The sequence below is a fragment of the Macaca thibetana genome, chromosome 16 (assembly GCF_024542745.1).
Source record: "Macaca thibetana thibetana isolate TM-01 chromosome 16, ASM2454274v1, whole genome shotgun sequence".
NCBI classification, from domain to species: Eukaryota; Metazoa; Chordata; class Mammalia; order Primates; family Cercopithecidae; genus Macaca; species Macaca thibetana.
Genome location: NC_065593.1, coordinates 47,463,572 through 47,480,710, shown reverse-complemented (window position 1 = coordinate 47,480,710; position 17,139 = coordinate 47,463,572). Strand labels below are relative to the sequence as shown.

The window sequence follows — 17,139 nt, the reverse complement described above, 5'->3', positions numbered from 1 at the left end:
TTGGGTAGAGCTGATGGGGGTGGGGGCCAGGGATGATGATATACCATATAAGAAGGAAAGGGGGAGTTCATTATTGGTACTAGCTGCTGCAAAGCAGGATACTAAGTGATCCAACCCAGTCAGCAGAGCTGGTCTAAATATCTGGCAGCTATTCTTTGTCCCGTATTCATGCCAGAACAGTTAACTGTTTGCCTTTGAGTGGACTGGTGATTCTTAGTGAGTTCATTGATTGAATTAGCTGATCATGGTAATGATTAACTCTAGGTCAATTGTGACTTCATCTTTTATCATACCTGTGCCATTACCCTTTACATAAATGGTGGTGTGGTTACCATGTCAAGCGAGACATGTTTAATGACAAGTGGATCTTGTTTTGACATCTGGCTAGATTCTGTCAGTGGTAGAGAGAACAGTTCTTTGATTCTTGGGCAAACAGAACAAATCCTTTCAAATTGGAAGTTATATAAAGATAAGTTCATGGGTGTTATTAACATCAGCAACTTTGGTTTTGTATTTAGTGATGTTGTTACTTGACCAAGGCCTTTCTATGTAAGTCACCCAGAGTGCTGGGTTGTCAGTGATTAGAAGGAAAACGTTTTGTTTCAGCCCACGTCTCATGAGTGAGATCTCCTTGGATCAGATTAGATAGTGATCTACTGTGAATCAGACCCACCTGAATGCCCCAGAACTAGCTTCATTCTAGTGTCCATGTCTGTCCACAAAATGAGGTTGTTATTGTTATAAAAGCAACAATGAGCCTGGAAGATGAGTTTTGTCCCCATCTCTCTCCTTTGCCATTTACTGCTACCTCCCCTTGTAACTTCTGGTTTCCCATCTTGTGTTGAAGGTTGAAGTGAGGTGTGTTATTTTGGAGAATTCCTTTTGGAAGCAGGGGATGACTGGTTTTATTTCTAGGTTCTGGGGCAGTGTTGATTATGCTGATGTTGCTACTGTGCTGGATTTTTCTGACAGCCTTTTCTGCTTCTCCATATTATAGATAAGAATTCTGAGGCCAGGCACGGTGGCTCATGCCTGTAATCCCAGCACTTTGGTAGGCCGAGGTGGGTGGATCACCTGAGGTCAGGAGTTCGAGACCAGCCTGGCCAACATGGTGAAACCCCATCTACTAAAAATACAAAAACTAGCTGGGCATGGTGGCAGGCGCCTGTAATCCCAGCTACTTGGCGGGAGGTGCTAAGGCAGGAGAATCTCTTGAACCCGGGAGGCGGAGGTTGCAGTGAGCTGAGATTGCGCCATCACGCTCTAGCCTGGGGGACAAGAGCGAGACTTTGTCTCCAAAAAAAAAAAAAAAAGAATTCTGAGACAGCTGCCTGGGCGCAGTGGCTCACACCTGTAATCCTAGCACTTTGGGAAGCCAGGAATTTGAGACCAGCCTCGGCAACATAGGGAGACCCCCATCTCTACTAAAAATCCAAAAAAGTTAGCTAGGTGGGATGGCACGTGCCTGCAAGTCTAAGCTACTTGGGGAGGCCTGGGAGGTCGAGGCTGCAGTATCGTTGTGCCACTGCACTATGGTTATGCTACTGCACTCCACCATGGACAACAGAGTAAGGCCTTGTATTTCCTTTTTTTTTTTTTTTTTTAAGAGCCTGGACAATATGGTGATGCCCTGTCTCTACAAAAAATAGCTGGGTATGTCTGCATATCCACCCCTGTAGTTCAGGTACTCAGGAGGCTGAGGCGGGAGGATAGATTGCACCATAGAGGTGAGGCTACGGTGAGCTGTGACGGTGCCACTGCACTCCAATCCGGGCAATAGAGTGAGACCCTGTCTTAAAAAAGAAAAAAAAAAAGAAGAATTCAGAGACACTAATATAAGAAGTGTGGTGGTGGGCAAAATGTGGTCAAATAGTGTTAGAAGTTTGTATCTTTTGTCTTTTTTGGTGCAGGTTTTGCAGACATTGGGCACAGAAACTTACCGGCCTAGTTCTGCCTCACAGTGTGTGGCTGGTATTGCTTGTGCAGAGATCCCAGTAAACCAGTGGCCAGAACTCATTCCTCAGCTGGTGGCCAATGTCACAAACCCCAACAGCACAGAGCACATGAAGGAGTCGACATTGGAAGCTATCGGTTATATTTGCCAAGATATAGTAAGTGCTTGCCTAATGTATCTGGTTTATATACCTCTGATTGCCTCTAGCTGTGACATGAATGATATTGGTACTACCTTATTCAATCACGAAGAAAGCCAAGCTAAATTGCACAGTGTTTTGAAAGTAAGACTGATTTATTTCCCCTAGGCCTCTGTCTTCACATTACAAATCATGCCCTAAAGTTAAGAAACTTGATCACAAACTGAAAACAGAAGTCCATGTTTGAAGAGTCTTAGATTCTAGACTTACAAAATGAGGATATTCTCATTTGGAGCATCCCTGACCAATCCTTTTTCTTAAGATCCTGAATGTACCATGATTGTTGTGGTGCATTTTAATTTACTACATTACGGAAAGTTTTGCCAACACTTGATGTAGTTGGTTTAGCCACTGGAGACAAGGTATTTTAGATGCAGCCCTCCCAGCACTGTTGTTCCTGATGAGGTTACCACTCTTGGTGTCTATTTTAATATATAGACTTTATGAAACACAGGAGCCCACAGCACTTGACCTGGACTTAGACTCCCTAGATGTGCCCAGGTGTTGATCCTTGGCCTTGGCCCTTAAATGTCCTGAAGCTTTACCATAGAGTACAGATGGCCTGGAAAACACCAACAGACTGCCATCTCCATTTGCACAGAAGGGGGAAAAAAGCTAATATTTTAGCTCCTTATGGCAGTCTTCTGGGGTGGATTGATTCTAACACCTTCCTCAGGTACCAAAATCCTCAGATGTTCAAGTCTGTTATATAAAATGGTATAGTATTTGCATATAACCTATGCACATCCTCCCATATACTTTTACTTTAAATCATCTCTAGAATACTTACAATACCTAATTCAATGTAAATGTTATATTAATAGTTGGTATACTGTATTAAGGGAATGATGACAAGAAAAAAAGGTGTACACGCACCTTTTGGTGCAGTACAAATGCAACCATCCATTTTTTTTCCTCTAAATATTTTCAATCCATAGTTGCTTGAGTCCACAGATGTGTAACCCATGGCTGCAGAGGGCCGACTGTATATTCATTGCACTTCTTTGCTTGTTACAGGACCCAGAGCAGCTACAAGATAAATCCAATGAGATTCTGACTGCCATAATCCAGGGGATGAGGAAAGAAGAGCCTAGTAATAATGTGAAGCTAGCTGCTACTAATGCACTCCTGAACTCGTTGGAGTTCACCAAAGCAAACTTTGATAAAGAGGTAAGTTTTTTCACAATAAGGTATAGATTCAGACAGTAAAGGATGAAGGAGTTAAATGTAAGTTTTTTGTTTTGTTTTCTTAAGTTTATGATTTAGAAAGTACCACCTACTTAGAAGTATTTGTTTCCAGTTTAGTCCAGTTTGTATTGTGTGAGATATGCCCATGGAGTGTTTGCCATTTCTCATCATGCTTTTGGAAATAAAGTGTTTCTAAGCTTAAGTTTTTCCTTTTGCAGTCCAAAGCGTGGAATGTTGTTGGGTTTTTTAAAATTATAGGGCATGGTGGTGCATACTTGTACTCCAGCTACTTCAGAGGTTGAGGCGGGAGGATTGCTTGAGGCCAGTTGTTCAAGGCCAGCCTGAGCAACAAAGTCAGATACAGTCTCTTAAAAGAAAGAAATAGGCTGGGCACGGTGGCTCAAGCCTGTAATCCCAGTACTCTGGGAGGCCGGTTGCGGGGGGAGGGTGGATCATCAGGTCAGGAGTTCGAGACCAGCCTGACCAACATGGTGAAACCCCATCTCTACTAAAAATACAAAAAAATTAGCCGGGCGTGGTGGCGTACGCCTGTAATCCCAGCTACTCAGGAGGCCGAGGCAGGAGAATCACTTGAACCTGGGAGGCAGAGGTTGCAGTGAGCTGAGATTGCACCGCTGTATTCCAGCCTGAGCAACAGAGCAAGACTGTCTCAAAAAAAAAAAAAAAAAAAAAAAGAAAGAAAGAAATTATGGTATGTACTATATACTTTGGTTTACTTTGGTTTCTTTTAAGGTTGTGTAAATCTTTTTTTTTTTTTTTTTTTTTTTTTTTTTTTGAGACGGAGTCTTGCTCTGCCGCCCAGGCTGGGGTGCGGTGGCCGGATCTCAGCTCACTGCAAGCTCCGCCTCCCAGATTTACGCCATTCTCCTGCCTCAGCCTTCCGAGTAGCTGGGACTACAGGCGCCCGCCACCTCACCCGGCTACTTTTTTGTATTTTTTAGTAGAGATGGGGTTTCACCGTGTTAGCCAGGATGGTCTCGATCTCCTGACCTTGTGATCCGCCCGTCTCGGCCTCCCAAAGTGCTGGGATTACAGGCTTGAGCCACCGCGCCCGGCCGGTTGTGTAAATCTTTTAAATCTTTTGCCTTGTACTAAAGATTTTGGGGAGGCTAGGTGCTGGGGCTCACATCTGGTAATCCCAACACTTTGGGCCATCAAGGCAAGAGGATCACTTGAAGCGAGGAGTTTGAGACTAGCCTGGGCGATGTAACAAGACCCTATCTCTAAAAAAATAAAGATTTCTGTGGAGAGGAACAACTGAGTTTTTAACCAGCTTTGTGAGCTCTTGTGTTTACAGGGCTTATAATGGAAAGAAAAAGAATGAAAAATGAAATAAATAAAAATTATGGCAATTGGTCTGTTTCATACCACCTTAGGAAGGTGTTTTTAAGAAACAGGATATAGCCAGGTGTTCTGGCACATGCCTATAATCCCAGCTACTTGGGAAGCTGAGGTGGGAGGATCACTTGAGCCTGGGAGTTCAAGGCTCAAGATTGCACCACTGTACTTCAGCCTGGGCAACAGAGCAAGACTCTGTCTCCAAAAAAAAATACATATATGTGTGTGTGTGTGTGTGTAGATATATGTATATATACACATGTATATGTATGTGAATAATATATATGTAAACGTTTTGTGTGTATATATAATATGTATATAAACTTTTGGCTGAAAATGCAATGAATAACATAAAACTTACCATCTTAAATCATTTTTAAACGTACAGTTAAGTAGATTCACATTGCTGTGGAAACAGTCTCCACAACTTTTTCATCTTGCAAAACTGAAACTGTACATACTGAACAACAACTCCTCATTTCCCCTTTTCTCAGCCACTGGTAACCATCATTTTACTTTCAGTTTCTATGTATTTTACTACTCTAACAAAATACCTTACGTAAGTGGAATAATATAATATTTGTCTTTTTGCAACTGGTTTGTTTTAATATGATATCCTCGAGATTCATCTAAGGGGTAGCATTTGTCAAAATTTGCTTTTCAAGGGTGATTAATATTCCATTGTATGTATATGCCACATTTTGTTTATCTAGTCGTCCATCCATGGCCATTTGGCTTGCTTCCACCTTTTGGCTATTGTGGGTAATGCTGCTATGAACATGGGTATGCATGTGTGTCTTTGAGACTCTGCTTTCAGTCCTTTTGGGTAAATACCTACAAGTAAAATTGCCAGGGTCATGGTCTGAAAGTATTTCTATATATATGTTTGTTGACACTTTAGCTGGCTTTTTACCATTTCTTGACTTTGGAAAGGTCTGAAACCCCAGAGCAAATGGCAATTCTAATTGATTAAAAAACTGGATTTTTCCTTAATAGATTTTGGAAGATTTAGGAGGGTAGCACATAAAGTTCATTACTCTATTCTCCCTTTTCTCGCCACATTTGATGTGAATTTGCTACCTCTCAGAAAACAAATTTGGTCTCTGAAATAAAGCAGATGTTTTGAATTCTCTTATATTTTAACTATAAGGAAATTGATTTTCCTACATGTGGATTTTTATCTTTTAACCAACCATTTTTATTTAAACCTCGTGACCTACATTTTTCTGTTTCCTCCCTGAAGTCTTTGTTAGTGAAGGTCATCTTGGAGATTAAAAGATTAGGGACCTCATTGGAGGGCAAGTCACATAGCAGACACCGAAGGTAAACTCTTTATAGCCTTTATAGTGCGGTACCATCTCAAGGGAGAGTGGCTTGATTGTACCAGGCAGGGCTGTGTGGGGCCCTGAGGGAGCGAGCGGTTTTCCTTGTAGAGGGAGTCTGGAAATCTTCCTATGTACAGGTTATGCTCTCCTAATTCTCTTTATTTTTATTCTTCCTACAGTCTGAAAGGCACTTTATTATGCAGGTGGTCTGTGAAGCCACACAGTGTCCAGATACGAGGGTAAGTATAAGGGTAAGGTTATGTGAAAAATCTGTCTCACATCTTTCCTAGGAAATGTCAAATCTAATATAAGTTTGAAATATTGGGAATCAGTTGACTTCAGCAATAAGGTTTGATTGTTACTAATAATTAATATTCTGGCTGGGCATGGTGGCTCACACTTGTAATCCCAGCACTTTGGGAGGCCATGGCAAGCAGATTATCTGAGGTTAGGAGTTTCATACCAGTCTGGCCAACATGGTGAAACCCTGTCTCTACTAAAAATACAAAAAAATTAGCTGGGTGTGGTGGCACGTGCCTGTAGTCCCAGCTGCTGGGGAGGCTGAGGTACAAGAATTGCTTGAACCTGGGAGGCGGAGGTTGCAGTGAGCTGAGATCATGCCACTGCAAACAGAGTGAGACTCCATCTCAAAAAGTAATCATGATAATTAATATTAATAAAAACATTGGAGAAGAGGGAAGAATTGTAATGGAGGTTGCCATCCTCTTAAAAAAGGTTTAAGGGGCCAGTGTGGTGGCTCACACTATAATCCCAGCAATTTGGGAGGCCAAAGCAGGAGGATCACTGAGGTCAGAAGTTGGAGAACAACCTGGGCAACATAGTGACACCATCTCTACTAAAAAATATACACAAATAAACAGTTAAGGGAGAAGACATTTTTGATCAGCTTTGCTACTTCATTGCCGTAGGTTATTCAAGCCGTTTCTACTAAAAATATATGTATACACAAACAGTTAAGGGAGAAAAAGTTTTTGATTGGCTTTGCTACTTTATTGCCTAGTGATTTGCTACTTTATTGCCAACAATCACTTATTCAAGTGATTGTTTTCCACTTTAGCCATTAAAACAGGAGGCCGAGACGGGCGGATCACAAGGTCAGGAGATTGAGACCATCCTGGCGAACCCGGTGAAACCCCGTCTCTACTAAAAAATACAAAAAACTAGCCGGGCGAGGTGGCGGGCGCCTGTAGTCCCAGCTACTCGGGAGGCTGAGGGAGGAGAATGGCGTGAACCCGGGAGGCGGAGCTTGCAGTCAGCTGAGATCCGGCCACTGCACTCCAGCCTAGATGACAGAGCAAGACCCTGTCTCAAAAAAAAAAAAAAAAAAAAAAAAAAACAGCTTTGCTATTGCTATACCGGAAACCTGACCCTTCAAGAAGGTAGAAGTAACATCTTCAGTCTGAATAGTATTAGTGAATTTAGCCCTACCATGGGTTCCACACGCACCTTTAATACAAAAAAAAAGAGGACTGAGGCCAGGCGCAGTGGCTTACGCCTGTAATCTCAACACTTCACAGGCGCATGTCTGTAATCTCAGCTACTCAGGAGGCTGAGGCAGGAGAATCGCTTGAACCTGGTAGGTGGAGGTTGCAGCGAGCTGAGATCCCATCACTGCACTCCAGCCTGGGAGAGTCCATCTCGAAAAAAAAAAGACTGGGTGACTGGGTATTGTGGCTCCTGCCTGTAATCCCAGCACTTTGGGAGGCTGAGGCCAGAGGATCGCTTGAGCCCAGGAGTTGGAGACCAGTCTGGGCAACATGGCGAAACTCCATGTCCACAAAAATTAGCTGTGCGTGATGGGGTGAGCCTGTAGTCCAAGCTACGTGGGAGGCTGAAGTGGGAGGATTGCTTGAGCCTGGTGGTTGAGGCTGCAGTGAGCCATGATCATGGCTACTATACTTGCACCAGGGTGACAGAGCAAGAAGACTCTCAAAAAAAAAAAAAAAAGAGAAATGGCCGGGCGCAGTGGCTCACACCTTTAATCCTAGCACTTTAGGTGACTGAGGTGAGTGGATTGCCTGAGCTCCAGGAGTTCAAGATGAGTCTGGTCAACATAGTAAAACCCTGTCTCTACTAAAAATACAAAAAATTAGCCAGGCATGGTGGCGGGCACCTGTAGTCCCAGCTACTTGGGAGGCTGAGGCATGAGAATTGCTTGAATCTGGGAGGCAGAGTTTGCAGTGAGCCAAGATCACGCCACTTCACTCCAGCCTGGGCAACAAGAGTGAAACTGTCCCCTCCCCCAAAAAGAAAGAATATAGTATTAGTGAATTTAGCCCTACCGTGGGTTCCACATGCACCTTTAATACAAAAAAAAAAAAAAAAAAAAATGGTGGAGGGGACTGAGGGAAAATAAATAGGAACGGATAATGAGGGAATTGAAGGGAGAGAACGAATTTTAGGGAAATGATAGCATATCCCATATTTACCTCAATTAATCCTTAGGATTATTGGCCCATTTGAGTGACTCTAACTTTGTCAGATTGCATTATTTTAGTAAACTGTCTGATCTGCTCTTCATAAAAGGTACGAGTGGCTGCTTTACAGAATTTGGTGAAGATAATGTCCTTATATTATCAGTACATGGAGACATATATGGGTCCTGCTCTTTTTGCAGTAAGTATTTCTATTTATATGATTTGAGCTTGTAGCTAATTACAGAGCCCATCATCCTTAGTTGCTATTTTGCCAATTCTGTAATATTTTACTTAATATTATGGAATCAAGGAAATTCCTTGAGACTGTTAGGTTTAAGCTTATCAGTGGTGTGCCAAGAAAACTGGTGCTACTTTGTGTGGGTAAACTTCATTTTGAGGCCAGGCCCGGTGACTAACGCCTGTAATCCCAGCACTTTGGGACACTGAGGCGGGCATATCACCTGAGGTCAGGAGTTCGAGACCAGCCTGGCCAACATGGTGAAACCCTGTCTCTACTGAAAATACAAAAATTAGCTGAACGTGGTGGCATGCGCCTGTAATCCCAGCTAGTTGGGAGGCTGAGGCTGGAGAATCGCTTCAACCCAGGAGGCAGAGGTTGCAGTGAGCCAAGATTGTGCCATTGCACTCCAACTTGGGCCACAAAGTGAGACTGTCTCAAAAACAAAAAAGAAAAAACCTGCATTTTGAAAATCTGAGGCTGGGTTGGTGACTCACGCCTGTAATCCCAGTACTTTGGGAGGCTGAGACTGAGGGATCACTTGAGTCCAGGAGTTTGAGACCAGCCTGGGCAACATGGTGAAACCCTGCCTCTACAAAAAATATAAAAATAAGCCGGGTGAGGTGGCATGCACCTGTGGTCCCACCTACTCAGGAGGCTGGGGTGGGAGGTTTGCTTGAGTGTGGGAGGTGGAGGTTGCAGTAAGCTGAGACTGTGCTACTGTACTCCAGCCCGGGTGACAGAGTGAGACCCCATCTCCAAAAGAAAGAAAGAAAATCTTCCTTTTTCTATCTTTTCTTTCAAGCCTAGCTTGCTTTTTATAAGTTACATTTCTGAAATTTGCATGTCTGTGGTTAAAGCCGGGTTGGGGCAGGGACTCACTTGAATCCATACTTATTTGGGGCCTGGGGTGTTTTTCTTCTTAAGATCACAATTGAAGCAATGAAAAGTGACATTGATGAGGTGGCCCTACAAGGGATAGAATTCTGGTCCAATGTCTGTGATGAGGAAATGGATTTGGCCATTGAGGCTTCAGAGGTGAGCTGGGGAGAACTTATTATTCTGAATAGACTTTGGGACATATCTCATTTGTGGATGACATTCCCCTTCTAGGAGAACTTTATTCTGTCTGGGTTTAGAGGGTATCTCCATTGGCAGAGATTTTGAGTTTTCTGCTAGCCAGAGCCCTTCATGAAGAAGGCAGATAATTTATGAGGGCTCTCAGTTTTTGCCAAGCAGTCAGGCATGATTGAGCATAAATAGTGGTATTATCACTGTGAACACAAGGGGGCAGCAGGCTGTTGCAGTTTACCAAGGTGATACCTGATGCTGAATTACTTCCTTTTGGAAGTCCTAATGCAAGCCTGGGATGTATAATTGACACTTTACTAACTCTGGTGAAAGAGTCAGATATGGGGGAGAAGGGGGAGTTCTGTATTTGGAATCTTTGAATTCAGAGTTTTGTTTCCAGCTTTGTCTTGTCTTATTTCAGGACAAAAATAAAATTTTTTTTTTTTTGGCATCTTTAGGCAAACTGGGTGTGTGTGTTGATCCAAGGAACACTTAAATATCAGGTTGTCAATACGAATTGAACTTATGAAAAAAAGTTATACTCAATGTTGCCTTGGACCTGTAATATATGGCCTAAAAGGGCCTAAAAGATTCTCACTGAAGTAGACCAAAAAATGAGCACTTTCCAAGATCACATTGTATGTTACCATTTGTCCCTGTATGTTTCTGTTTCTGTTAAGAGATCCCTGGTCAGCTCTCATTGTATGCCTTTAGTATACAGAGCTTGGTTGCTTTTGTCTAGAATTTGCTTTGTTTCTCCTCAGGCAGCAGAACAAGGACGGCCCCCTGAGCACACCAGCAAGTTTTATGCCAAGGGAGCACTACAGTATCTGGTTCCAATCCTCACACAGACACTAACGAAACAGGTGAGTTACCTTCCAAATATAGGTAGGTAAGCTGTGAAACCTTACTAAGAGTAAACTGTTTGCTGTGGAACAGTTTCCATGGAAGGAACTTGGCAACCCATCAACTATTTGATGTTCTGTTGTTGATGGCTCAGGAACAGCTAAGCTGGATCTAGAAGATCCCCTAGGCTCTGACTTCTTTGTGAAGGAGAACTAGGTCTTAACATCTCAGATGCATCTTGCTCAGGAGTGAGCCACATGCTGCTCTGATTTCCTGAGTGCTCCATTGTCCAAACTCATAGAAGAGAGGTGCTCTATCAACGCTTCAGTGAAGCAAGGTTGGGAGCAAAGATATGCTGGTTTTAGGCCACTTGCCTATCTGTTCTAATGTCTAGGATACTTTTGTGAGTTCACAGGATATATGCTTTTAAAATGCTAAAGAAGTTGGATATGAGTTATTCAGATCCTAATGAAGGACCCCAACCCAAGAAAGAAACCCTTCTACTAATCCTTTAAGATGATTAACTTGAATTATTAAGATTCAGACTGAAAGTGAAGTGACAAGACTTCATAAAGATTGGGGTCTAATGGTAAATATAGAAGTTCTTTTATGAGGACCGTGTTCTGGTTGCTTTTGTTCTCCCGACTTTATGCAACACAGTGTTTCTTGATACGGTGTTTGGGAAGGTTCTTTTGGTGCATGTGAAGTTATTACCAAAGAGCTGCTAGTACTCTGAGGAAACAATGCTGGTAACTGAGCACTGCATCATTTCTTTGTACACAGGAATGTAATTGTTTTTAGGGATGTGTATGATTCTCAATATAGTAGTTTCAAAAGCTAAGTAGGGATGTGTTTGGATTAAAATGAACTGGATGTTCCCTTACATTTTAACCTCTCCTTTCAGGTTTTTTGTTTTTGTTTTTTTTTCTTTTGTTTTGAGACGGAGTCATACTCTGTCGCCCAGGCTGGAGTGCAATGGCATGATCTCGGCTCACTGCACCCTCTGCCTCCCGGGTTCAAGCAGTGTTCCACCTCAGCCTCCCAAGTAGCTGGAAATACAGGTGCGCACCATCACAACCAGCTAATTTTTGTATTTTCAGTAGAAATGGGGTTTTGCCATGTTGGCCAGGCTGGTCTCGAACTCCTGACCTCAGGTGATCCGCCCGCCTCAGCCTCCCAAAGTGCTGGGATTACAGGCATGAGCCACTGCGCCTCGCCTATCGTTGCTATTTTTATCTTTTGACTTTGTGTCTTGTCTTTTGTGTGTGTGTGTGTGTGTGTGTATATATATTTTATATTTATTTGTTTGTTTATTTCTTAGACGGAGTCTCACTCTGTCGCCAGGCTGGAGTGCAGTGGTGCGACCTCGGCTCACTGCAACCTCTGCTTCCTGGGTTCAAGCGATTCTCCTGCCTCAGCCTCCTGAGTAGCTGGGACTACAGGCATGCACCACTACGCCCAGCTAATTTTTGTATTTTTAGTAGAGATGGGGTTTCACCATGTTGACCAGGATGATCTCGATCTCTTGACCTTGTGATCCGCCCACCTTGGCCTCCCAAAGTGCTGGGATTACAGGTGTGAGCCACCACACCCGGCCTACTTTCTTATATTTTTACTGTGCTTTTCCTCTTTGAGAACAAATTATTCTTTGTGTGATTTTCTGAAACTGCGTAGGCAACCTGCCTTAAGTTACTATGTGGTGTGAATGGCCACAATTAGGAAGCTATACTTTGGATTTTAACTTAAGAGGAGATATTAGTGGAATCTTTTCTTTTTTGAACTTTTGTGTTTTTGTTTTTTGTCTTTTTGGGGGGATGGGGGGTACAGAGTCTCACTCTGTCATCCAGGCTGGAGTGTGGTGGGGCAGTCTTGGCTCACTACAACCTTCATCTCCCAGGTTCATGTGATTATCTTGCCTCAGCCTCTCGAGTAGCTGGGATTAACAGGCATGTGCCACTATACCCAGCTAATCTTTGTATTTTTAGTAGAGGCCAGGTTTCACCATGTTGACCAGGCTGGTCTCGAAGTCCTGACCTCAAGTGATCTGCCTGCCTTGGCCTCCTAAAGTGCTGGGATTACAGGCATGAGCCACTGCGCCTTGCCTCTTTTTTGAACTTTTGATTGAATCATGTCTTCTTTCCAGTCATGAAACTCCCTCACTTTCCTGGTCTGTTATTCCATAAGTTAATTTTTGTTGATTTTGGACGTTATTTATTCTTTTTATTTATTTATTTTTTCTGAGACAGTCTCACTCTGTTACACAGGCTGGAGTACAGTGGTGCAATCTCGGCTCACTGCAACCTCCGCCTTCCAGGTTTAAGCAATTTTCCTGCCTTGGCTTCCTGAGTAGCTGGGACTACAGAAACGTGCCACCACACCTGGCTAAGTTTGGTATTTTTAGTAGAGACGGGGTTTCACCACCTTGACCAGGCTGGTCTCAAACTCCTGACCTCAGGTGATCCACCTGTCTTAGCTTCCCAAAGTACTGGGATTACAGGCGTGAGCCACCACGCCTGGCCAATTTTGTACTTTATATAACTGGAATCATACAGCATACACTCTAGTTCTGCATTTTGTTCTAAATGTTTGGGATTCATTCTTTTTGGATATAGTTGAAATTTTTTCATTCTTGTTGTTTAGTACTAAATGGAATCTTCTTCCTTCTGAATCTTGTTTAACAAAGACTATGCTGTGATGAATGTTTGTGGAAGAGATAAAATATAAAGGTCTTATATTTTATTTCCCTGAAGTTTAAGTTCTAAAGACATTCAAGTAGTCAGAGGACCTTTAGAGTTAAAATGATTCTTTGGACAAAATCTTAACTAGTGCCATATTCTTTCACCAGGACGAAAATGATGATGACGATGACTGGAACCCCTGCAAAGCAGCAGGGGTGTGCCTCATGCTTCTGGCCACCTGCTGTGAAGATGACATTGTCCCACATGTCCTCCCGTTCATTAAAGAACACATCAAGAACCCAGATTGGCGGTACCGGGATGCAGCAGTGATGGCTTTTGGTTGTATCTTGGAAGGACCAGAGCCCAGTCAGCTCAAACCACTAGTTATACAGGTGAAGCTGAGGGATTTTTGGAGTAGAAAGTAGAATATTTATTGTTTAAACTTAAAGCATATCTTTATTTTTCAAAACAAAACTGTAAATTGTCATCTACAAAGATTATTTCTAGATACCTATTTACTTTTAATGAGAGTAAAATATATTTCTTAGGTTTCTAATTAGTCAGCATGATCCAGAGACTTTTGAAAAAAGCCAAAAGAGAAGTCACCTTTAATTTCATTGCCCAGAAATAACCGCTCTTAACTCTGTATTTATCCTTGAAGCTTTTTCCTGTGTAAATGTGTGTGCAACAGGCGCTTTCTGTGCAGATTGTTTTATAACTTGTTTCTTCATTTAATACTATGTTGTAAACATTTCCCGATAATTTTTTTTTGCACCTAGCACTGATTCCCCATAATTTTAAATAATGGCATTATTATTCTATTCTTTGGACAAAATGGCCTTTATATAATGAAAATGTTCTTGTGGAAATGTTGTGCTTGTTTTTTTATTAAAAATCGTGCCATTGCACTCCAGCCTGGGCAACAAGAGTGAAACTCCATCTCAAAAAAAAGAAAAGGAGTTTGTTATACTTGAGTTTAGTGCTTAAAGAATTCAGTCTTTCTGGATATAGCCAGATGCCATCATAGCTGCATCCTGGGAATTCTGAGTATCTGAGTAATTTTTTTTTTTTGAGGTGGGGAGGCGGGGGGCTGGAGTCTTACTCTGTTACCTTTGCTGGAGTGCTAAAGCTTAGTGGTACAATCTAGGCTCACTGCAACCTCCAGCTCCCCAGCTCAAGCAATTCTCGTGCCTTAGCCCCCTGAGTAGTTGGGACTATGTGCCACCATGCCCAGCTAATTTTTGTATTTTTAGTAGAGAGACTGGATTTCATCATGTTGACCAGGCTGGTCTTGAACTCCTGACCTCAAGTGATCTGCCTGCCTCAGCCTCCCAGAGTGCTGGGATTATAGGCATGAGCCATCATGCCCGGCCTCTATCTGAGTAATTTATTGCAGACTACTGAAAGCATTTATACCAAATTTTTAATATAAAACTCTAAACTGGAGTTTTGAAAGATATTTTCAAATATTTTGAAAGATGTTTCATACCATGTCCTGTAAAATTACAAAAGTATCTTGGTGACTTTTTTGAGTTAAGCCATCCATTAGTATTTCTTTTTCTGAAGTAGTAGTTAACATGAATTTTAATCTTTGTTTTGCTTTGCTAATAACTGTTATATTTTCAGGCTATGCCCACCTTAATAGAATTAATGAAAGACCCCAGTGTAGTTGTTCGAGATACAGCTGCATGGACTGTAGGCAGAATTTGTGAGCTGCTTCCTGAAGCTGCCATCAATGATGTCTACTTGGCTCCCCTGCTGCAGTGTCTGATTGAGGGCCTCAGTGCTGAACCCAGAGTGGCTTCAAATGTGTGCTGGGTAAGGGGTTTTCTTCTGGGTGAGAAAAGGAGCTTGCCTTTGCCATTGGCAAGAAAGTAGAAGGTGTGGGAGAGAAATGGATCTGCCTCACTGGAAGCCTTTTTCTGAATAACATTTTCTTCCTAATTTATTCAATTAAAATGTGGGGGAGATTCCAACTGCAAGAGCCAGTGGGAACAGTTGACTCACGGTTACTGGTTCCTGAACCACTTAGAACAGTCATGGTAACCCAGTGGGGAAACTATCTGGACTTGGGTTGCTTTCTTGAATTGCTTGGGGACAAGAAGTTTTGATTAAGGTAGAGAGTTGTTGGCTACAAGAAGTATCATTGCTGAGAAGAGGGCAAGAGGAAAGGAAGGTAGGCAGCCTAAATGCTGAGTCAGTATAGGCTAATGTATTTGGTTAAGGGGAGGAAGTTCAAATAAGGAATATAAGGAATGGGGCTAAAAGTCTGTGAAAGGAAACAGGAGAAATGAAATGGACAGGATTTCTGTGATCAGAAACAGAAGAAATGGCAGGTGTTGGTGAAAGTACTCTGCTGCTTAGAGAGTTGTCAGATTATCAGACAGGATGAACAGAAAGTACAAATCAAATAAATAAATAGTTAATTTAAAAGACACCCGTAAAATGCCATCTTAGAGATTACCTTGGCAGAAAAAGTTGGAAGTTCACTGACACAGCCCAAAGTATCTTAATGAAAAATGAGATGGTCCTAAGGTGTGGGGTTCTTTCAGGATTAACACTGAACTTATCTGCATTTCAGGCTTTCTCCAGTCTGGCTGAAGCTGCTTATGAAGCTGCAGATGTTGCTGATGATCAGGAAGAACCAGCTACTTATTGCTTGTCTTCTTCATTTGAACTCATAGTTCAGAAGCTCCTGGAGACTACAGACAGGTAACTGATATTTCACAGAAATGAGTAACGTCTTTGCATCCAAGTTCTGTTGCCCTCTATGTGGAGGATATCTAGCTTAATCATAGAAGCATAGTGAGACAGGACAAGACTCTACCTTCTCTAGTGGAATTAAGAGTCCCGCCAGTGCTGGGCGCGGTGGCTCAAGCCTGTAATCCCAGCACTTTGGGAGGCCGAGGCCGGCAGATCACGAGGTCAGGAGATCAAGACCATCCTGGCTAACAAGGTAAAACCCTGTCTCTACTAAAAATACAAAAAATTAGCCAGGCGTGGTGGCGGGCGCCTATAGTCCCAGCTACTCAGGAGGCTGAGGCAGGACAATGGCGTGAACCCGGGAGGCGGAGCTTGCAGTGAGCCAAGATTGCGCCACTGCACTCCCATCCTGGGCAACAGCGAGACTCGGTCTCAAAAAAAAAAAAAAGAATCCCACTGGGCGCGGTGGCTCACGCCTATAATCCCAATACTTTGGGAGGCTGAGGCAACTGGATCACCTGAGGTCAGGAGTTCGAAAGCAGTCTGGCCAACATGGTGAAACCCCGTCTCTACTAAAAATACAAAAAAATTAGCCGGGTGTGGTGGCGCATGCCTGTAGTCCCAGCTACTCAGGAGGCTGAGGCAGGAGAATTGCTTGAACTTGGGAGGCAGAGGTTGCAGTGAGCTGAGATTGCGCCACTGCACTCCAGCCTGGGCAACAAGAGTGAAACTCCATCTCAAAAAAAAAAAAAAAAAAAAAAAAGAATCCCATGATTGGTTGACTGGTTTGTTTAAAGATAGAGAAAGAGATGCAAATTCCACCTACCTTAAAATTGTTCAGTTTATAGCTTAAATCTGAATATAGTGTAATTTCTCTAGTTTCTTTGTAGACAGTTATTGATCTAGAGAGGTTCCTTCATTTTGCAGCATTGACAGTTAACAGGAGTGTTCGGTTACAAGAGAAATGATAGTATTCATTATGAATTTGATTGCCACACCAAATCAATAACTACCATTTATTTTATTTTTATTTATTATTATTATTATTATTTGAGACGGAGTGTTGCTCTGTTGCCCAGGCTGGAGTGCAGTGGTGCAGTCTCGGCTCACTGCAACCTCCTCAAGCGATTCTTCTGCCTC

At 42.6% G+C, this 17,139-nt stretch overlaps 3 protein-coding genes across 3 annotated transcripts in view; 2 read left to right on the top strand and 1 right to left on the bottom strand.

Moving 5' to 3' along the window:
- Window positions 1–17,139, bottom strand: part of MRPL45 (mitochondrial ribosomal protein L45) — a 390,432-nt gene that overhangs the window by 203,757 nt on the left and 169,536 nt on the right. The window lies entirely within an intron of this gene.
- Window positions 1–17,139, top strand: part of KPNB1 (karyopherin subunit beta 1) — a 36,905-nt gene that overhangs the window by 6,256 nt on the left and 13,510 nt on the right. Inside the window, exons 4-12 of the mRNA XM_050762595.1 lie at window positions 1,911–2,111; window positions 3,171–3,323; window positions 6,205–6,264; window positions 8,573–8,662; window positions 9,629–9,739; window positions 10,537–10,638; window positions 13,464–13,688; window positions 14,923–15,114; window positions 15,878–16,008. Of these exons, the coding sequence (XP_050618552.1) occupies window positions 1,911–2,111; window positions 3,171–3,323; window positions 6,205–6,264; window positions 8,573–8,662; window positions 9,629–9,739; window positions 10,537–10,638; window positions 13,464–13,688; window positions 14,923–15,114; window positions 15,878–16,008 (1,265 nt within the window). The remainder of the gene's footprint in view (window positions 1–1,910; window positions 2,112–3,170; window positions 3,324–6,204; window positions 6,265–8,572; window positions 8,663–9,628; window positions 9,740–10,536; window positions 10,639–13,463; window positions 13,689–14,922; window positions 15,115–15,877; window positions 16,009–17,139) is intronic.
- Window positions 12,413–17,139, top strand: part of SP2 (Sp2 transcription factor) — a 276,227-nt gene continuing 271,500 nt past the window's right edge. The window contains exon 1 of the mRNA XM_050762649.1: window positions 12,413–12,440. Coding sequence (XP_050618606.1) covers window positions 12,433–12,440 — 8 coding nt within the window. The 5' untranslated portion in view covers window positions 12,413–12,432. The remainder of the gene's footprint in view (window positions 12,441–17,139) is intronic.